Consider the following 22,233-nt stretch of genomic DNA (forward strand, 5'->3'; position numbering starts at 1 on the left):
TTGCTCTGGGCTCTCTTCCAGTCAAGTACTTGGGCCTTCTACTCATCCCTGCAAGGCTTTCAAGTCATCACTGCTCCCCTATGCTAGATATCATCAGAAAGCGCCTCCAATTATGGAAAGGAAAGCTATTATCCTTTGCGGGCCGTCTAGAGCTCATCAGATCAGTCCTTCAAGCTTCCTACATTTACTGGTCTGGCATATATGGTTTGCCTAAGGTGATCATGGCAAAGTTGGAATGTGTTTTTGCTTCCTTCCTTTGGAAAGGATGTGAGACCTCTAGATTTCTCCGCCCCCTAAGTTGGGTTGTTGTTTGCCTCCCCAAGAAGGAAGGAGGTCTGGGTTTGAGAGGCATCAAAGATGTCAACATGGCAGGCATCATCAAGCTTATTTGGAAGGTTGCTTCTAAGAAGAAAAGCATTTGGGTGGATTGGGTGTATTTGCATCCTCTCAAGCAAGATTCTTTTTAGTCAGTCCGTTCTCCTACCGATGCTTCTTGGGTGTGGCGCAAGCTAATCTCTTTAAGACCTAAGGCTTCCAGAGCTATCTCCACCTGTATTGGGGATGGCACCTCCACCTATCTTTGGCTGGATCCTTGGCACCCTAAAGGGATTCTCTCCCAGGTCCTCAGTGCTAGAAATATCTACAACTCTAGGCTCCCAAGACATGCTATGGTTGCTAATATCATCTCTGCTGGTTCTTGGCTCCCCCCAAATCCTGTCTCCATCCAGTTGGCTGAAATCTGGTCCTCTCTTCCAAGCATCCCTCATCTGGGTCTTAGGAGAACCGATTCGATCATCCGGAACCATGCCTCGAATGGTAAATTCAATACAAAGTCTGCCTGGGACTTCTTCAAACATTATGGTCCTCCCTCCCCTTGGTACAAGCTCATCTGGTTCAAGCACCACATCCCTCGACACAGCTTCACAGCCTGGCAAGTCTTTATGAATTGCCTCCCCACGCATGCCTTTCTCATTCAAAGAAGGATTTAGGTCTCTCCTTCTTGCTACCTTTGTGGCTCCGAGCTGGAAGATAGGGATCATCTCTTTTTTGCCTGCCCTATCTCCTCCTCCATATGGAAGTATGTGCTCTCCAAATGCTGGCCAGTTAATAGAAGAATTCTCCCCTTCCAAAGAGAGTGGGTTTGGATGGATATGACCTTCCAAGGGAAGACCATTTGTGATTTAGTGGGAAAACTTGCCTTTTGTGCTACTTTAAATCAAATCTGGATGGCGAGAAATCATAGGAAATGGACCTCCAACTCTCGGCCGCTTGAAAAGATTTGGAACTCCATCTTTGATGTCAAAGCAAAGATCTCCAAAGTTTCTTCCTCTTGTTCCCCCTCCCCTAGAAATTGGCACATTGTTGCTTCCTGGGAGCTCCCAAGCTCTGTAATCAGGAATTCTGTTTCCCCTCGAGGGTTTTGCTTTCTTTTTTTCCCTCCCCCTTTTTGGGGCTGTATATTTTTCCCATCTCTTTGGTAATGAATTATTTATTCACCCAAATAAAAAAGCTCTCTCCTGATATAAACTTGCATCCTTTACATAATAACCGATCGGTCTTTCTAGATAGAAAGAAATTTATTTGACTATTATTTTGCCCATTTTTTTTTAAAGTTATTAAATTTTTTTTCTCTTCTCAAAGTATTAATTAACTGTTGATTAATCATAAACTACAACAAATTCTAAAATCGGAGTCCCCGCTTCATTCTTACTTCAAAATCCTTCATGAATTCTTTCATAACCTCTACTATCTCTTCCATCATGTCCATCTCCCCCTATAATCCTTTCTCCTTGTCTAATTCCTTCAACTAATCTATTCACGTATTCCCAAAAAAATTTCTTATTAGTTTCATCCAATCCTATTTGGGTGCATGAGCACTAGTTATATTGATTATCTTTCTTCCTTGTTAAGTTATTATATTGGTTCTATAGGGTGTCATGTTTATTCCTATTGGACCCATTGGGTCTCTTCATATGTTTAGTGGTGTGCATGTGCTGGAATTGTATTGCCTTACTCATGATAGGGGGAGTGTCCTTATCGTGAGATAGGATTTGTTAGTAAGTTAGGAGGTTAGTTCTGTTAGAAAGTGTGCTATTCTGTTTAGATTTCCTTTTCAGATTATGATTGTACTTATTAATTTTATTTATAAGAAAAGCATGTCCAACAATGGAGCTCATTCACTGAAGTCTATCATTGGCTTAGTTCTCTCCTCTCTTCTTCTTCTCTTCCTCCTCTCTGTCCTCTTACTCTCTTCTGGTTCTGGTTTATTGGTTTTGATTCTCTCAAGTTACATTCCTAACACAAGTGTGATGAATATTATCCTATCTCCAATTCTTTTGTCATTTACCACATCTTTTTTTAAATCTTTATCTACTACTATTATTACCCAACTTCTACAATTTTTATCGCCAATACACCAAAGTTTATAGTCATCTAATTTCTTAGTTTTTGTTACCCTTTTATCTAGTTATGTTAATTCTTCTTCTCGTTATATCTATGAATTCACTCTTTCCCGTTAAAGTTCCTATGTTCCAGGATGCTAATCTAATCATACTTTTTTGGACTAGCTTCTTTACTTGCACTCGTCCATGGTGTGAGAACCTTTACCCACTTGTCACCATGACTAGGCGTTGAAGTGGTGTGTCATCTACAGTGGATGCCCTAGCCGAGACCCTTGCTCACTGTTGTCTGCACACGGGTTATAGTGTAGTGCATCTTTCATGGGGGGGTGCCTAAGTCATAGTGCAGCATGACCTAGGTAACCCCCTGCTCACTATTCAATACACTGGTAATAGTGCAAATGCAAATTAATTTCAATCACACATGTAATGAAGGGTATTAGTACCTTTTACAACAATGTGCCAAACCTCTATGGAATCACATTGTGTTCAATACTCTGTGTATGAAAATGTCATGCATTGCCCTAGAGCCAACTGGAGAGGATAGAAGAAAAATTAACGGAGCATAGTGTTAAGAAAATAAACATTTTGGTATGATTGGATTAGCAATTTCTCTTCAAGTTTTATTTTTGAGCTCTATTTATGAGAATCAGGTAAGGTAAAAAATTTCATATATGGCTCGTCCACCATTTGGGAGGGTGGACTGGCAGTTCCAGATGTTGAATATCAAGGGAACAGTCTGGATTGGCCATAAATTCAATCTTATATCCTCTCATGTATTGGCATGCACCCTTCTGGTAGTCCAAGCAATGGCCATTGGCAGGCACCCTCTCGGTGGTCCTGGATTTTCAATTGTTTTACTTGGCCCTCTTTGGTGTCTCCTTTTGAGCTGAAATTTGAAATGTGAGCTGGGAACTTTGAGTTACCTGTCCACCAAATTTCAGCCACATCTGACTTGCCACATCTTACAATTAAGCATCCAATTCGTAGATTGGCTCCATTGTGGGTGTGCCCTCTAGGAAACTCCTCTCCTCAGTTAAATATTAGTAAGTTAAAAAACACTAGCTTTGCAATTCTCTCTCCCTCAATCCTACAATTGAGAATTTTACTTGTACTGCTTGACATTATTCTCCCCCCCACCCCCCCCCCCCACCCCCAAAAAAAAATCTGTATCGTTGATTATATATTTTTGTTATGAATTATTGCATGGAAATTCCTTATTTATCTAAACCTTGAAATCTTTTTTATTTCTGAACATCAATAACTGGTGTGTAGGCATAGTTTGAGGGAGGTTTTGGATGCACCAAATGTCATGACTTTGATAAAAGATACAAAAGCGGCACAAGAGGTTAGAGACTTCCAAAATTTCTTCTTTTTAACTGATCTTTATAAGTCTCCCATTCCTTGCAGCATTTCATTTATTTGCAGTGAGATTTTTGTGATTCGTCATTTCAGGTCCGAGCTCTCAAGGATTTCTTCGACATGCTTTCAAATGTCAGGTTCTACCCTTGAGCTGTCTGTTTTGCTTTGCATTTGTTGTGTCTATGTGTTGTAAGTACATATTGTGAGGGTAGAATGGTAGATAGAATGAGAATAAACACGTGTGTATGTTATGTTAGTAGAGGGGCATTCACATAATTGTTCTCCTTATCTAATGTTATTGAATATAAGGGAGAGGTATCGAACTACAAGTCCCAACTCTTTATCGCGACTTCTTCTTCTTACTTTCTCTCTTCTTCATCTCTACTATCAAACATGGTATCAGAGCACCTAGGTTTGATAGTTGATCAGTGACTTTGCATCCCGGGCTCTCTAGCTTTGGAACCCAACAACAAAAGAATTCTAGAGCATGGAATATCATATGTAAACCATAGTGGTGACTCAAAGCTTTCAATAGAAGTTGCTGCTGGTCAACCTGGGAGCTGTTATCACACAATTGCTGGAGATTCAGACTGCACAGCACTACCGCCAGGTCTGGAAACTCCTACTTGTTTCTCTTTCCTCTGAAACCTATTGGATGTTATTCCTGGTCCCATGGTGTCACCCTGGGGTGGTCCTTCAAGCCTATATAGGCTCAACTTGTAATACCTAGCTCTCATTCTCTGCAACTCCAAACTTTTCTGCTCTGTTTTACCGCCAAATTTGGACTCTTGGATACTATTCCTGCTGTGAGTGCTGTTCTGTGTTTAGTTTAGTAAGTGGTTGTTTGTTGCTGGTTATGGTACTTGAAACTTGCAAGTTGAAGTACAGTGGATTCCCATTTTTGAAATACCCACGGTTGGAGGGTTTTTTTTTTTTTTTTTGTGTGGGGGGGTGGGGAGGGTGAGATATTTGGTGTCTTCTTGTTGTTGAGATTTATTTTTTATTTTTTTGTTGGCTGGAGTCACTGTATGTATTGGGGAGTAACTTCCAGGTAGAGTGTTAACTCCCGATTTGGTGTGGAACCTGTGGGTATCTATATAGCTTTGTATTTTTGTCTTCACATCAAGTCTGAAGTTAGTGGATTATGAAAACCTCAACTAGGGGAACAAGTGGTGTTCCTCCCTGCCCAGTCATTATGGAAAACACAAATAACTAGATATCCATTGTCAAGTTGGATAATACAAAATGGTTGGACTAGGCTCACTCTGTTGAGACGGAAAACTCAATGGTTATGACTTAATTGATTTTCTCCATGAAACCTGAATTTGGGGGGAGATTTAGGCGAAAGTATACTGACAAAGATATTTGCGACAACGTAGCTTAGACTTTTCACCATGTTGGCAATCCCGCCAAGGTTTATCAACTCCTCCAGCAGATTCTCACCATGAAGCAGGGGGATATGTCTATCTCTGGATACTATGGTACTGTTATTAATCTTTGGGAAGAGTATTGCCACTGTTGAGATCTCCATCTGTTCAACCCTAAAGATGAGGAGCGTGTCTTGATCCTCCTTGGTGAAGCCAGAATATGAACCAATTTGGGTGCAGATTTTGGGTAAAGTGGTGGGGGGCTGGTTAGGAGGGGAAATTTGGGAAAATATCAGAGTAGCAAGGGGAGGGAAGAGAGGCACACAATCACACTCAAAGCAAAGCCCAATTCAATTTCTTATTCAAAATCACCTTGTCCAACGTTGGGTACATGCAAGTATTTAAAGAGAAAACAAAATACTCCTACTTAGACTCTAAAACTGAAACAACTTGTAACAAAGCTCTATCTTCTATGCTCCTACATATTCTACTTTGGAAATAAAAGACATAAAATAAACTACTTCCAACCCTTGTTGGACCAAAATCCCGTGTTGGACCGGTTCTTTTTGGCTCTGAGTTGCCAAATCTGGTCATCTTTGTCCAAGCAGTCAAGTGCTATTGCATCAATTCTACTCTGAAAATTACTCAACTTTGTCGAGTTTGGAGAAAGGACCAAGGAGGCCGTCTGAGCAACTCATTGGAGGAGGAACGATCCCCATAATGTCATTAAGGCCATGACTAGTCCCAAGTGGAAGGAAGCTATAATTAAGTAGATGAGGGCTCTTGAGAAGAACTATACTTGGGATCTTGTCAACCTTCCAAAAGGAAGAGTTCTCATTGCTGTTCGGAAAGTAACAAGAGCTTGTACTAACACTATATCCAGGTTTGTTTCTTATATTGTAATCTCTCCAATGGGCCTTGCTTATACGGATGTCCTTTTGTCAATTCCTATTCCCAAGAATGTCAATGAAGCCATGACTAGTCCCAAGTCGAAGGGAACTACAAAGAAGGAGATGAGGGCTCTTGAGAGGAATTGTACTTGGGATCTTGTCGACCTTCTAGAAGAAAGAGTTCCAACAAGTTGAAGATGGATCTACTCAATCAAATACTGGTTAGATGGCACCATTGAAAGATATAAGGGTTGGTTGGTAGCCAAGGGATATGGTCAAGTGTATGGAATTAAATATCAGAGACATTTACTCTAATGGCTAACACAACTTGGTAAGGGTCCCTTTTTTCAATGGCTTCCAACTAGGAATGGCCACTGTATAGTTTGATGTGAAGAATGCATTTCTTCATGGTGACTTGGTAGAGGAAGTGTATACGCAAGTTCCCCATGGTCTCAAGTTCCCTACAACTGAAGGTAAAGTGTGCTGCCTTACGAAAGCTCTCTATGGTCTTAAATTGTCACCAAAGGCTTGCTTTGAGAGGCTTAGACAGGCTATTCTGAAGAATACACACACATAGACTCAGGATGATCATAAGTTGCTTATTCGTTAAGGTAGCGGTAATTTCACAGCCTTAATTGTCTGTGTGTATGATATTGTAGTCATTGGGAATGACCAAGAGGAAATTAAGAGACTCGAATCCTACTTAAAAATTTGAGATTAAAGACCTTGGTCCCTTGAAATTCTTCTTGGGAATCGAAGTGTCAAGATAGAAAAAGGGTATAAATATCTGTCAAATAAAGTTTATGTTGGATCTTCTGACAGAGACAGGGATGTTGGGTTGGAAACCTGCCGACTCACCTTATTGATCAAAATCATAGACTAGGTGATGACCGTGACACCCTCTAATTGATGCAAGGAAGTATCGGAGACTGGTGGGGAAGCTGATCTATCTCTCCTTTACTCATTTGGATATTGCTTATGTTGTTGGAGCCTTGAGGGTAGTGACTCAGTTCATGCATATGCCTAAGAGTGAGCATTTAGATGTTGTATATCTTATTCTCAAGGACTTGAAATCCAGTCTAGGAAAAAGGGCGGTTGTTCACCAGACATGACCTGAGAATTGAGGGGTACATTGATGCTGATCGGGCAAGCTTTATTGCCGATAGAAGGTCTGCATCAGGATATTACACCTTTATAGGTGGAAACTTGGTTATCTAGAGAAGTAAAAAGTAATTTGTGAGAAAACAAGTAGAAAAAAAGAAGGCAGAAAACCAACATTCCCAAAACCGTAGCTACCGAAGCAAAGGTAAGGAACTGTCACCGCTTAGAGCAGCCTACTTACGGCCAGGCTGCTCTACCCTATCTCTCTTCGCTTTCTCTCCCTTCTTCCTCCTCCACTCCTCCCTTCTTCTCCCGCTGTTGCTAGCGTCGGCCTCCCCTTTTCCTCTCCTCTCTTCTCTTTCCTTCTTCTCTCTCCCTCTCCTTACTTACTGCACTCTCCTTCCCTTCTTCTCTCGTTGTTGCTAGTGTCGGTCACCTCGATCGTTGTTGAGGCTGCTGCAACCGCTCGGCTCGTCTTCCCGCTGGCAGCCTGTCGTGCTTGGCCAGTAGATGAGTTGATGCTGGCCCTTCTAGGCTAGCTGCTTTCCGGTCACCATCCCTCTAGGCCTGCTACCCTTATGGACACCTCTCCCGTCAGGTTTGTTGTTGTCCTGCCTTCTAGTTGCCATTAGGCTCGTTTGGCCTGTCTGTTGGCTCGTCTGATCCTTCAGTTCTGCTTTTTGATTAGCTGCTCATCATGCCTGCAGATCTCTTGGACGCCACTTTCGCCAGGCCTGCTATCCCGCTGGCTGTCACCCATTCGTGGCTACCCTTTCAGATTGTCGGGCTCGCTTGGTTGTCCACCTGCTCACTATATTGGCCTCCACCTTCATTGTCTGCCTACTCCGCTGAGCCTGTTGGCCGCCGGCAGCCTGCCTTTCGGCCTCTGGTTTGGAATTCTGTTCCAATTGGCAGCAACCTCTTTGACACCAACTTGCCGCTCTTGATCGGCAACCACTTCGTCGTTGCCCTTGGAAAGGCCCCCGCCCTTAGTGACCCCATCTGCTAGGCCAGCTGCCTGCTTGGCCTTGTCCCTCCAAGGCCATCGCTCCTCCACTGTGGCTGCCTCTTCTCCAGCGTGCTCCTTCGTGCCGGCGGCTAGGAACTGTTGTGTTGCGATGTTAGGGTTAGGGTCTGTGGTTCTCTTCGTGGTGCGGACCTCTATTTGGGCAACTGGGCTGGGCTGTAGAAGTTCTCTGAGGCCATGTGGGCCCTAATTGGTGCCCTTTATGGGCTTTCTTTGTCCCTTAACAGGTTTGAAACTTACCCTTTGGGGCTATATCTTCCCTCCCCCTTCTTTTAATGCATTAACTATTCACCTTAAAAAAAATACAGAAAGTAATTTGTGGTGGCTAGATAAGTTCAGAGGCAAGGTTTAGAGCTTTGTTACATGGAGTATATGAACTTTTATGGTTGAAGAGACTTGTTCATGAATTGGGGTTTGATACTGAGGGCCCCATGCGGTTGTACCATGATAACAAGGTTGCCATTTGCATAGCCCATAATCCTATATGACATGATCATACAAAACATTTTGAAGTTGATCGGCACTTCATCAAGGAAAAAAATGACTCCCGTTACATTTGCACTCCCTTTGTGAAGATTCACCAAAGGAATCAACTCGCTATAGTTCCATACCCTATTGAGCAAGCTGGGCATGTATGATATTTATTCTCCAACATGAGGGGGAGTGTTATAAATACATATTGTCAGGGTAGAATTATAAAATGAATGGGAATAAACACATATGTGTATATTCATAGTTGTTAAGGCGGTGGAGGAGCTAAAAAACCAAGGGGACACCACCTAGGCGCCCTTCCAGCAAAGGGAGCGTTGACAACTATGTGTATGTTATGTTAGTAGAGGGGAATTCATCTAATTTCTCTTTTTTATCTAATGTTAGTGAATATAGGGGAGAGTTATTGAACTACAACTCCAAACTCTTTACAGCAAGTTCTTCTCCTTCCTCTTGACTTCTTCTTTTTCTTCCTACTTTCTCTCTTCTCTTCTTCATCTCTATTATCAAACTCTATTCTGGCTGAAAAATTTAGCCTCTACAGAACTTGGAAAGTAAATGAATAAGAGTATGAAGAGTAATTCGTTTATCAGAGCCTGCTGTTCTTTAGTAGTTCCTTTATCAAACTTTGAACGTTAGTATCATATGCATTGTGGATGGATTCCCAGAGGCATGATTCAATGGGCCAATAAACACCAGATTCAACATTTTGTCCTCAACAACTGCAGACATAGGATATTGACCAAATAGATCTAATTATGGGTTGTAGTTTCACTAAGTTGATTAAAAAGATAGGAACTGGCTCATTGTTGCCTCCTGGAATCTCCCACCCTTCCTCCTCCCCCCCCCCCCCCCCAAATGGGCTTGCGGTCCTTCCCTTGTTTATTGTATTTAGTTCTTTTTGTAGCTTTTCCCCTAGGGGCTGCACATTACCTCCCCACTTTTCTCCTTAATAATGAATTTATTATTCACCAAAAAAAAAAAAATTTGATTAAAAAGATTGTTACCCTATCTTTGTATGTCAGAATCCTTTCAATATTTGGGAAATTGCCCATTTCCTTAGCCGTCAATGGCCAATTCAATTTCTTCTCTGCCTTATGGTAACTATGCCAGTGTGTGGTCATAGTCAACTGAAGTTGCTGTACATAACTACTTACCTCATCATTCTGTCTTGCTATATCAGACTGTTCTCCAGTCATGTTCCCAATTATGAGAATGGTTCGCCATTATTTCTTTGATTTCTGTAGCAATGTGTCCGTATGTTCGTTTATAAAATGTATTAGGTAAGCCTTTACTTCTGGCTGCCAAACCTGTTTCACCGTGTCATTTTCCTAGTCAAATATATAACTGCTATTATCTTGACTGGGGCTTTTTGTTGCTTTGCTCCTAATGCCTTCTCTCCCTCTTGGGCCTCTTTCCTAACTTATGATATATGTAAAGATATTGGCTATTTCAGATTTTGAAAGCCAAATTCCTCTCTCTCCCTCACATTTCTTTCTTAAAGAAAAATCCTGGTGATTGGTCGGTCTTTACCCTACTAGTTCACATAAATTTTGAGTTGAGTTTTTTTTTTTTTTTTTTTTTTTTTTTAAGTTTGCAAATCTGTGCTTCTATATTTGCACATTTAAGCTCCAATCACAAAATGACCATGCATTCCCATGTTATCAACTTCTAACTTCAATAAATTGACAAATGGTTACTAAATTACTACCTCCACATATTCATTGCTTGATTTTGAGTGGTAAATTGTGGGGAGTGTTCTCTTATTAACTCTGATGAAATTTTACCTGTACGATTGCTTTGTGTGCTTTTTTTCTGTTGGCGTCAGGGTAAGACTTTGTTTCGTGCCCTTCATGCCACACCTTGGGTATTATGTGTCTTATGTCTTTCGATATATATTTTTAAATGCACAAAGATTGTATTGTTTTAAGGAGAAAGTTTTCCTACACCCGTGGTGTAGGGGTTCAGCCACCATCTTAGGGTCCTAAAACACCCCCTATTGGACGAAATTGATAATACTCTCCCACTGTTGCATGATACCCTCTCCTGTGCATCCAAAAGCTGCGGTCAAGGGATTCCTCTTCACCGTGGCTTAAGGAAAACTTGGTCCTTCTTTTAGACTAGTGTTGAGACACATGCTGTATCAATATAAGAAATTTTAATTCAAGGTTGCTACAATATGTATGTCAAAATGAAAATTTTTGGCTTCAATATGGTGTTTACATGAAAGCATGAAATCTTTTTAGGTTGATTACCATTTCTCACGTCTTCCCTTGGAATAATTTGGCAAATTTGAGAAATTAGTGATCCGTGATGGCCACCGCAACGGGTGAAACCACTCCTTTATTTGTTTGAAAAATCAAGTTTGGTTGGTAATTTAACAATAAATTAAAATCTTATGCTCTCCTGTAGGAGCCAGCTCGTGCTTGTTATGGGCCAAAGCATGTTGAGGTTGCGCATGAGAGAATGGCTGTCCAAACACTTCTAATCACAGATGACCTCTTTAGGTAAGTTTGTTGTAGTTCTAGTTAGTGGAACTTATCACATGTACTGCTAATTTCAGTGTTTAATCCACTTCTTCAACATTTGAATTCCTATGCAAATCTCGAGTAAATTTTCTTTGATACCTCTTTCATTTCCCTTCCTTACTGGAGAATTCATGTAGCAGTATTAGTTAATCATATGGATGTATAGGGATGTTAAGGATTTAAGGTTTCCCCAATGTTTTTTGCAGATTTTATTACTACATCACTAGTCATAAATTATAGTTTGCAGGTTTTTAAGATTCATTATTGAAGCATGGACTAGAGCTTGATTGGAGAAAAAGGATCCATGTAGCAACCCCATTTAGTTGGGATAAGGCCGAGTTGAGTTGAATAGAGCATTGAAGCATGGACTAGAAATTGAAATCTGCAACTGCTATGTTGCATGGAAGAAAAACAATCAAAGTGAATAGGAAAAAGACTTTTTTTAAGCAAAATCTTTCTGCATATTTCCATCAAGTTCCATTGTGGAAGAGTGAACATCTTGGGGTTCTGAGTACTAATCCCAAGAATGGGATGAATCTTGGATGGCTGAGATATAAAGTAGCTAGGAGTATAAGCATTTAAAGTTAAACATGTGAAGTAAATACTAGCAGGTCACTTGTTTTGCTGTGATGCCAAAACTGATGTTGAACAAGCAGTATTGCTAAGAAATACTCAAAAATTGCTTGCTGGGTTTTCACATAAGCAGAACAATGAACCTTTTGACATTCTCTCAGAGGGATCAAATGATTGGATAAATTGAAATTTTGACCTAAAAAATTAGACTTAGCTGAATTCCAATGGCTGGGAACCAAGTTGTCCCAATCTAGATTTTGTAGGTTGCACCCCCAGCCCTGCTACTGCCCACAATTGTAGGGTTGAGGCTGTTCACATTGGAAATAATTTGTGATTTTATTTTTGAAGATCATGGTCATTTGGCTAAGGGGTGTAGGGTTTGAGAAAATTGCACTGAGAAATGTAGCAAAAGTTCAATGTGTGGTTGATTCGTATTTGGATGATAGAGATGAAATTTTAGAAATGGTGTTGAGAATAGGAAAAGTTGCGGGAAACTTGCTGCTTAATGTACTCTTATATAGTAAGAGGAACTAAGGATAGTAGGGTGGACAATTCTTGCCTCAGTTTTCCTCCTATTTTTGTCACTTGTGGATTTAGTACTCCTTGAATTGATCTGAGGCTTTGTTTGTTTCCATTTAAAAAGGTAGAAAATGAAAAAATTCCTGTAAAATAGAATTTTCCACTATTTCTTTTAACCTAAAACATGAAAAAAAAAAAATGAAGGCTTTGAAAAAATACGAACTTCAATTTCCTATACCCAGTTTCTTCCCCCCACCAACCAACCTATCATCCTTTCCTACTGCAGACACCAACAATTTAGTTATATATCAATTCTCTCTCTTTCTCCCTCCAAACATATGAAAGGTCACATGAAGTTGGGAGCAATAAGATCTGGCATCCTTGCATAAACCCTCAGACTTTTTTTTTTATGAATAAATAAATTCATTACCAAGCAGGAGAAGAATATAGGGGGGCGAAATGGGGGAGAAAAGAACCAAGGCTACAGCCTACAACAAGAGGAAGCAAAACACAAGGGGCAGCCCCATTAACCTGGGGCAAAGAGAGGGGTGGGGGACATCAAAGGGGGCCATCAGGGTGGGGGGGGGTAAGATGATAAAAAGAGGGAGACCCAAGGAAACTACAATGAGCTTATTCCTTGGGATGTCCTACATTTTGCAGTGACAAAGACAACCAAGCTTGGAGCTCACATCAAAATGGATGGCATTCCAAATCTTGTCGAAAGAACGAGAATTGGAAGTCTATCTATGGAGATTTTGCTCCATCCAAAGGTGGTTGATGGTTGCACAAAAGGCAAGTTTATCAACGATATCACAAATGGAGGATCCACAAAACGTCATATCAATTCAGATCCATTCTCTACTCAAGGGAAGAATTCTTTTGCGAGAGGGCCAGTAGGATTTAAGAACCCTTTTCCAGACAGAGGAGGAAAAGGGGCAGGAGAAAAGGATGTGATCAGTGTCTTCGATACCGTCTTAGCAAAGGCAGCAAGAGGGAGAATTGGAATGTACATCAAGATGAGTAACGATTGCATAGGGAGGCAGTTGGATAAAACTCGCCAAACAATGAAGCTGTGACGAGGGATGTGACCTTTGAACTAGATGTTGCACTAGGGAGCAAGAGGACATGAAGAACGAATATGACTCCAAGCAAAGGCAGGTGAAAGGACCCATGGGGGAGGGGAGCCAGATGATCTTGTCTTCTCTTCCTCAGTACCCCGGAGTGAAGGGAGGAAGAGAAGACTAAAGATCCACAAGGGGGTAGGGGAGGAGTGGGGGGGGGGTGACCAATCTCCAAAGGAGATGATGGAAGCCACAAAAGCAAATTTGGAAAATCCAAAATATTGATAACTCTAGGAGTGATCAAAGGGTGGAGGATGCCAAGGGTCCAACCAAAGGGAGGTGGAGGAGCCATTGCGAATGGTGTAGGAGATAGCACTAAGAGCAATAGATATGTTGTTGAGAATGTTGCACCAGATCCAAGAGGTGTCAGAGGAGGGGGAGGCAGTCCACAGGGAATCTTGCTTGAAGGGAGAGGAGTAGGCCCAGTAGACCCAAAAATTGTTCTGCTCAAAGACAATCTTCTAGATGACCTTAAGAATGCCAGTAGAATTAACATCTTTTATATTTCTCAGACTCAGGCCACCCTCAGATTTGGGGAGAGACTTTATCCCATCTCATAGGTTTAATGTTTTTGGAGGAGTCTACTCCTTTCCAAAGGAAAGAACATAGAAGGCTGTCAATATTATTGGAGGTGGCAGTAGGGAGGGAAAAAACACTAGACCAGTAAAGATACATGGGTTGCAGCACTGATCTAATGAGAACTAGAGGAGCTTCCCTTTCGGCAGCTGAAGTCTCTTCCTCATAAGGTCTAGCATAGGTAGGGGTGTCAATTGGTCAGTTCGATTTTTCGGTCGGTTTCGGTTTCGATCCTGTTTGGTTTTGGTTTAGTTTGGTTTTTCAATATCGGGTTAATACCGGTTTTGACCGGTTTATTATTAGGCTTGAACCATAATAAAATCATACATTCATAGCTTATAGTGATAATATTTGACGAAAAAACACTTTAAATTTACGATTAAATCATGGTTTATCATTATAAGGGAAAGATAACTAATATTGAAACCAATGGATAACAAATTACTAAGATAACTAATATTGAAATCATAAAATGAACCCTATTATCCAATCATTCATTTAACTATCCAACTAGTTTTGTATAGTGAACAATGAAATCAATGGAAGCATTACAATTTACAAATCAATTTCTCTATTCATATCCTAATATTCAATGATTTTTAACAATTCCCCTTGCAATAAAAAATTTTCTCACTAATATTGTAAAAAATGGATGGTCAATTCACCAATTTATATTCTCATAATCATTTTTTTTATCAGCTTCATTCGGTTTGGTTATTGGTTGGTTCGGTTTGGACCGGTTCAGCTAGACCCAACATACCTCAGTCCAAAACCAATTCTTATCGGTTCGGGTTTTATCTGTTGGTTTCGATCTGTTTTATTTGTTCGGGTTAGGTTTTGACACCCTTAAGCATAGGCATGCAGTGGTGGGTGGAGAGTCTAGAGGAGATGAGGGGCATACCAAGATATTTGACAAGAAAGGGAGCCAAGGTGAAGCCAGTAAGCTCAAGGAGCCTAGCTTGGCAAGAGGCAGAAACGCTAGAGAGGAAAATACTAGATTTGAGAAGGTTAATGCGGAGGCCAAAGAGGGAGTCAAAGAGATGGAGGTAGGACATAATAGAGTAGGTGGAAGAGTGGTCAGCCTTGGAGAAGATCATGAGATCATCCGCAAAAGCAAGATGGGTGAGCATGAGGTATTTACATTTGGGGATTGGGGAGATGAGGTGCTGATCAGTAGAAGATAGGATGGAGTGGGAGAGAACACCTAGAGCGAGAAAGAAGAGGAAGGGAGAGAGGGGGTAGCCTTCCCTGATACTCACAGAGGAAGGGAAGATTTGAGAGATAAAATCCCAACGAATGGAGTCAAACACTTTGTGGATGTTGATTTTGAGAAGAGTAGCAGAGGAGTGAGACTTACGATCAAATCCTTTAACAATCTCATGATAGAGAATGGTATTGTTAGCAATGCTGCTACTAGCAATGAATGCCGATTGGTTTGCACTACCCAAGGAATCAATGACCAGTCTGATCCGATTAGCTTAAGCTATGAATTTGTCTAGGAGATTGCGGAGGGATGGGCCTAAAGTCAAGTATGGAAAGTGCACCTTCTTTCTTCGGCATGAGGCAGATGAAGGTGTGATTTACAACTTAATTTGGCTGTGGGAGAAGAAGAAAATTCTGATGGCATGGATTAGATCAGATCTAATGATATGTCAACAAGAAGAGAAGAATCCCATATTGAAACAATCAGGACTTGGGGCCTTGTTGGATTTATGGGAGAGGACAGCCGCAAGGATCTCATCATCAGACGGCTTGAAGGGAGGGAAGAAGATGGTCAGGGATGAATTTTTTTATAAGATTATGGGGAAAGGGGTGGGGGAGAAAGAAGAGGGATGAAAGAGGTTTAAGAAAATGGAGGCAGCTTCAGATTTGATGTCCTCAGGGTTGAGAAGAATGGATCCGTCACTGGAGATCAGCTTTGAGACAGAATTGGCATTCCTTCTAGCATTGAGGGCTCGGTGGAAGAAGGCGGTGTTGGAATCACCAAACTTAAGCCACTTAATTCTAGATTTCTAGCGAAGGAAGCTTTCTTCCTAAGCTAGGAGGGAGGAAAGCTCGGTGGAGACAGTCTTCTCATCCTCCACAAGGAAATGGTTGAGAGGATTGAGCTGAAGTCTTGCTTGGATGAGATCCAACTTATCCTTACAGGAAGAGACATTTGAAGAGATGTCGCCGAAGGAGAGAGTTCCATCTCTTCATAGCAGATTTGACATTCCTAAGCTTTCTCGAAAAAGCAATGAGGGGGAACATAAGGCATGAACAGGGATGTTCCAAGCCTTTTGAACAATTGGGAGGAAATCTTGGTGGAGGGACCACATGTCAAAGAATTTGAAAGGCTTGGGCCCAAAGGAAATATGGGGCTGGACATGGAGAGAGATAGGGGTGTAGTCAGAGATACCTGGGAGATCAAAACAAGCATGGGAAGTGTGTAAGTTTCAAGCCAAGCTTTGTTAACAAGAACCGTGTCCAATATGCAAGCAATATGTGCAGAACCACTCCTGCGGTTGCTTCAAGTGAATTTGGAACAGGACACCTAAGGTCATTAATGCCAATATCATCAATACAATCATTGAGGGAATCAACAGAGAGGAGGTTCATGTGGTTTCCACCAATCTTCTCATGTGAATGTCTGATGACATTAAAATCCCCCGCCAGCCCCAAGGAAGGGAGTCAGTAAAGGGTGCAAAAGACCAAAGATTAGACCCGAGGAGATACTGTCATGGGCTGAGTTAAGAGCATAGATGGAAGATAGAAGCAAGTGGGAGAACCAACAGGGGAGGAGATGGAGAGGTGGATGGACTGAGAGGAGGAGATGATCGTGACATGGAGGAGGAGAGGGTTCCAAGGGACCCAAATACGACCATTTGGGCAATGGATGTTGTTAGAGAGGAAAGACCAGGAAGAGGCAATGGAACCAGCAACGTGAGAAGTATTGGGCTCAAGGACATGGGTTTGAAGGAGACAACATAGGACACAGTGGGAGTCTTATATGCGCGAGCGAATGACTGCATGCTTTGACGAGGAATTTAATCCTCGAACATTCCATATGTAGCAGGGGTCATTTGGAAGGGAGGAGGGGCAGTGATTGCTCTAGGGAGCCAGGAGAGGCCTTGGAGAGGCTCGAACCAGACTTGGATTTCTGCTTGGGTGGTATTCCTTGAGGGGGGAGGGAATCGGAGCAGAAGATTTTTTAGTGATGCTATCAGAACTCTTGGAAGAGAAGAGGGTTGGATCTAGATGACTTGGTCTTCTTGTGGATGGTGGCAGCAGCTTCAGAGGTAGAGGCAAGGTCGATTCGTGTGCCTGAGCAAGCAATAAGAGACTGAGCAGGCTGAAGAGTTGCACCTTCCAAGGTGGCAGGACTAGGAGGGAGATACACCTCCAGGAGAGCAGGGGGGATCTGCACAGTCCTGAGAGAGCAGGCGACTTCATCAGAGCTAGCGGGGTGTGGCTGAGGGCCAGAGGCAAGCTGGGCAGCAGGGGCATCAATAGAATGATCATGCTGAAAGCCTGAGACAACAACAGAGTGCACAGGAGGGACCTGTGTTGACCGGAGAGATGTTGGAGCACCTTCTACGGTGTGAGGACCTGGCAGGAGGCCATCGACAGACTGATCAGTGGCGGAGCCCATGGAGGCGTCAGGAGGAAGCAGAGCAATAGGGTTGGAGGCAGACGGGAGCTCTGCAGAAGCATCTACAGGGGGCAAACGTTGGGATGATGCTCCGATGTGGCCTACAAAGGGAGTGCAGACAGGAGGCCTGCGATGCCGAAGGAGAGGCAGACAGGGTTAATGGCAACGTCAACAGAAGGATGATGAAGGTTCAAGTGAGTAGAAGAGGGAGGATGGAGGATGAGGGAGGCAGGCATGGGGTTGGAGGGGGGACGAAGGGGAGAGAAGTGAGAGGGAAGGAGGTCAACGAAGGTTGAAAGTTCGAGCGAGGAAGAAGATCCTTGTGGAGCCCGAAAGAAGAAGGAGATGGGTTAAAAAGAGCACACGAAGAAGCTGGGTAAAGAGAGGACTGTCGGATTTAGATATTGATGGGTTGATGGAATGGTGGGTCGGGTTAGTGGATAAAGAACAAAGAAGGGGACATGGAGAAAAGGAGGTGTTTTGGTATAGGGGTAAGGGAGGACGGCCAGGGCAAGAGGGGAGAGTAGGCCCAGAAGAGTTGGAATAAGTTAGGCCAGAGGAGGGATTTCTGGTTAGGTTTAGAAGGAAGAGGAGATGCTCGAAGCAAAGGTGGGACCCACAGAGGGGGGGATTTAAGAGGGATAAAGGAGGAGGAAAGGGGGGATACGCAATGAGGGAGGCATGACTAGGAGGAAGCCAAGGTTGTCGGGAATACTTGAGGAACCTACAAGGCGATGGATCAGGAGGTAGGGGCTTTCGGCGGAACCGTCGGCAAGATCAGCATCAGCCAGAACTGCAAAGACTGCGACAGGTTCTCCTCTTCACCATCAGATTCTGATTGGGACAGGAGGGTGAAACTATTGTGACCAGCGGACAAAACTTGGTGGTCCCTTGGGTCAGCAGATGTGGGCCTGGTAGAGGGGGAGAAACACTCGTGAGGTAGGGGATCCGCTATGCGACTCTTCTCCGGCACCGGCGATGATTTCTTCTACCCCTAAGGACAGGGGAAAGAGACTTAGCTTGAAGGTCGACGTCAGAGAGTGTGTAAAGTAGAATCTTCAGGAGGAACCACAAAGGAGTCTTAAGGAGCTTGAACATTGTGAGGGAATCCATTTGTACTCCACCGGTTGGTCAAAGGAGAAACCCTCACCATCCATGATGGTTACAGATGTAGGGAGGATGTGATCTGGGGATGCTTGAAGCAATGCATACTCTGGCAATGCAAGCTTATCCATGAGCTTGGTTCTCTGGTCAGAGAAGAGAGGATTTCTGATAGGAGAGCCAACTATGCTCAGCCCTTGAGCACACCAAAAGTGAAGGAGTAGGTTTGGGAGAGCTATCCTGATTTTTTGAGATCCACTTTGGCAAGGGTAGTGTATTGGTCCCAATGGCGCAGGAATATAGGCTTTTCCCCAACCTGCCAAGGACCCCCTTCAAGATCAGTGAGTTTATCAGCTTCTTCTGAGAGAGTACCATGGAGTCCCCATTGCTTGGAGTGGGAGGACTTCACAATATAAAAGGGAGGCGAGCTCCAAGGACGTGCCGAATGATGCAGTTTTTCCATTTGCAGATTTCAACCTCAAGCAAACCCGACGGACAGAGGCCAACCTTCTTGTCATGGAAGGTAGAAGGAGGGACAAAGTAAATGGGACGGCCAGCTTTTCTTTTGGGGGGGGGGGGGGGGAAGGGGAGGAAGAGGAGGATTGGATAACAGAAGTCCACGGTTTCGGAGAGGGAGGAGGGGTGGGAAGGAGGGGAAGGAGTGGTAAGGCTAAGAGTTGGAGGGGCTCCTATGGTGGAAACCGCCGGAGGGATGTCAGGCATGGGAGGGGGAGTTAGGACTTGTATTGTTGCCTTTCTTCAATTGGGTATGTACCCTCGCAACATTTTAATCCATATTCTAACCCTTTATTTTTCCTCCCTAAATTGAATTAACAATTACATTTAAGGTGTAATGTGAGTGTACAAATAATTAGAAAAATTGACAGCAGAGAATTAAACAGGAAATGACAGATAAACTAGAGAAATGGAGGAATGATCCTAAAGGAACGGGTTCTGCGCCCTTTTTTTTTTTTTTTTTTGGGGGGGGGGGGAGGCATGTTGTTACTTTGCATTAATCAAATTAAGGTAAGAATTTTTCGTCCAAAAAATAAATTAAGGTAAGAAAGAGTTCAAGGACCCCACAGCAGATCTTGCAGCTCATTCTTGAACAGTTGAACCTTTTTCTCTCTTTGCATAAATGAAATTAAGGTAGGAAAGAGTTCAAAAGACCTCAGCAGGCCTTGCTGGTAATCCTTGTAATATCTTGAGGCCTACTACATGCTTCTTATGGTTTAAGAATTGCAGCCGATTATATCTCTCCTCTTAACAATGGATACCTTTGCTGCAGTTGTTGTTTGTCATCAAATGGGTCAGCAATTAGCACGAAACTTTATTCTTTTCTCAAATAAACCCTGCTACTGATATTGTTCTGGAAAAAGCATCACTGTAACTCAAAATGGTAGTTGAGTTCTAATTGCACACAGCTTACCACCACTCGGCTGTGATTTAAACTAAATCACAGTTTATGATGAAGGGGCATAGCTCTGGATGCTAGCCTGAAGGGGGTTCTTCTAGTCTGATGGCTGTCACTTCATGTGAATGATGCTGCAGTTTAGGGCTTACTCTACTCCACCCCCTCCTATGGTTCCAGGTTATGGCCTCATTTTACGATTTATCAGGATCATTTCTGGAAGCTATGGAGCTTCTCCATGAGTGGGATTGGGAAGAGTTGCAAATTAATATTTCAGCACTAGTTCATGGTTTTGGCATTAAGCCATCAAAATCATCAGTAAACCATAAACTTGCTGGTTAGAGGATGGAATGAGAAATCAAAATGAAGAATATACCTCGTCTTATTGTTCCTTTTTTATCTGAAGAAAATGTTGTGTAATGTGCTAGCCCTGTCTATCCATTGCATTCTGAGGTTGTGTAAGCTAGGAAAAGATTTCTTCGAGCTATGTGGTATTTAGACAACTTTTACCAATTGAAAAGAACAAAGCCAGGTTCTTTAGTATAATGACTGCTTTCAAAAGTGATCATTGATAGAAGAATATCTAATAGCTACAGATGCAGGGCTTTTACCACTCCTAGTTTTCATTTGAAATTATCAAATCAACACTATTTAATTAAACACCAGAACCCTTAGTTATACTTTTGGAAGTACCATATTAAAGCATAATAATAGAAACCAGTATCCCCATTAATTCACCTTTATTCCCTCCCCCCCCCCCCCCCCCCCAAAAAAAAAAAAAAAAAACAAACACACACCTTTTCTTTTTGGTGGGGGTGGGCAGACTTGCTGGATAAAACTCCAAAAAATTAAAACAAAGTAATCCCATTTAATATCAAATAACCAACTCACTGCCTAAACAAAGATTCTTTGTTTTATGATGCATGGTAGATTTTCTGTATATCACATCTCTCTCTCTCTCTCTCATATCTATGTTTTATGTTTCATTTTCAACAGTAGCTAGTCCCTCCCTCTCATACTATCATCTTAACAGATTATGGATGGTTAATGTCTGAGGTTTGCTTTTCCCTTTCAGAAATGCTAATGTAGAAACGAGGAAACAATATGTAAATTTGGTCAGCTCAGTCAAGGACTCTGGGGGAACTGTCCACATATTCTCTTCTATGCATGTATCTGGAGAACGTACGTGTGGATTTATCTTTCTTGTGTTGGCATTGCTCTGTTGTTTCTTGAACTCTTGCACAAACTGCAGAGACCACAGTTAATTCTTTATTGGTTATAAAAATTTAGATTAACAGAAAGAGCTATTGTTTGTAGAGAGCCACCCTGTGTAAAAAATATAGAAAACAGAAATGAGTCAGAGAGAGTGGGTTGTTGTGCCCAACACTTATATCCATATCAACACACAACACTAGTACTGTCGTCGGTAGTATCAGTGTCTTTTTCTTTTTCTTTTTTTTTTTTTAACAAAAGGAAAAGCAATGAAAGGCTAAGCTGAAGCACAATCAGAGTGAGCATTAAAAGGTTATCCCTTTTCAAGCCCTTGAGAAAAAAAAATAAGAGTATTTTTAAGGAGAGATGACCCAGGTGCCAACAGCGCCATCCAGGTATGTGGACATGCCAAAGTTTGGGCAGCAAGACTGCCACATGGAGAAAATTGTGTGCTTCCATGAAAAGCTTAGGTTTTTTTAGTGATTCCTATAAAAAGAGGATGAATAGATCAAAGATTTTCAATGGTAATACTTTCAAAATCAATAGTTTGCTTAACATTTTTCGTTATGCTTATTCGGGTTAATCCCCTCCCTTTGTCGCTTATTGAAGGTGAGTTGCATTTTTTCCTCCTTAAATTGAATATCCAACTCTTCCTTGTCTTTCTTATGTGAAACAGAACTAGCTCAACTGACAGGGATTGCAGCAATTCTTCGCTTTCCACTTCCAGACCTGGAAGACATTGAGATGTGAACGAAGGTTTCAAAAATGAGTTTAGTGTTGGAAGAGTTTATTGAGTTTGTGAAGATGACTCCAAATTTTGATTCATTGATTGTGTTTATGTCCAGAAGTATGTGATAATTATCTCTCCTAATTTATGAATTTGTATAAAATAACTGATAACAAGGAATGCCTTTCTTTTTTTTTCC

At 42.1% G+C, this 22,233-nt stretch overlaps 1 protein-coding gene across 4 annotated transcripts in view; it reads left to right on the top strand.

Annotated features, from left to right (window-relative positions):
• The window catches only part of LOC122089055 (protein PELOTA 1), a 63,926-nt gene extending 41,693 nt beyond the window's left edge, over positions 1-22,233 (top strand). For 3 of the 4 annotated variants that reach the window (XM_042658477.1, XM_042658475.1, XM_042658476.1), the window contains exons 12-16: positions 3,675-3,747; positions 3,855-3,893; positions 11,048-11,142; positions 21,171-21,277; positions 21,984-22,233. In XM_042658477.1, the coding sequence (XP_042514411.1) occupies positions 3,675-3,747; positions 3,855-3,893; positions 11,048-11,142; positions 21,171-21,277; positions 21,984-22,057 (388 nt within the window). In that variant the 3' untranslated portion in view covers positions 22,058-22,233. Of the gene's footprint in view, positions 1-3,674; positions 3,748-3,854; positions 3,899-11,047; positions 11,143-21,170; positions 21,278-21,983 lie in introns of all 4 variants that reach the window. The other variant, XR_006143199.1, reaches the window with a different exon arrangement.

Source organism: Macadamia integrifolia, chromosome 9, assembly GCF_013358625.1.
Source record: "Macadamia integrifolia cultivar HAES 741 chromosome 9, SCU_Mint_v3, whole genome shotgun sequence".
Classification (NCBI taxonomy): Eukaryota; Viridiplantae; Streptophyta; class Magnoliopsida; order Proteales; family Proteaceae; genus Macadamia; species Macadamia integrifolia.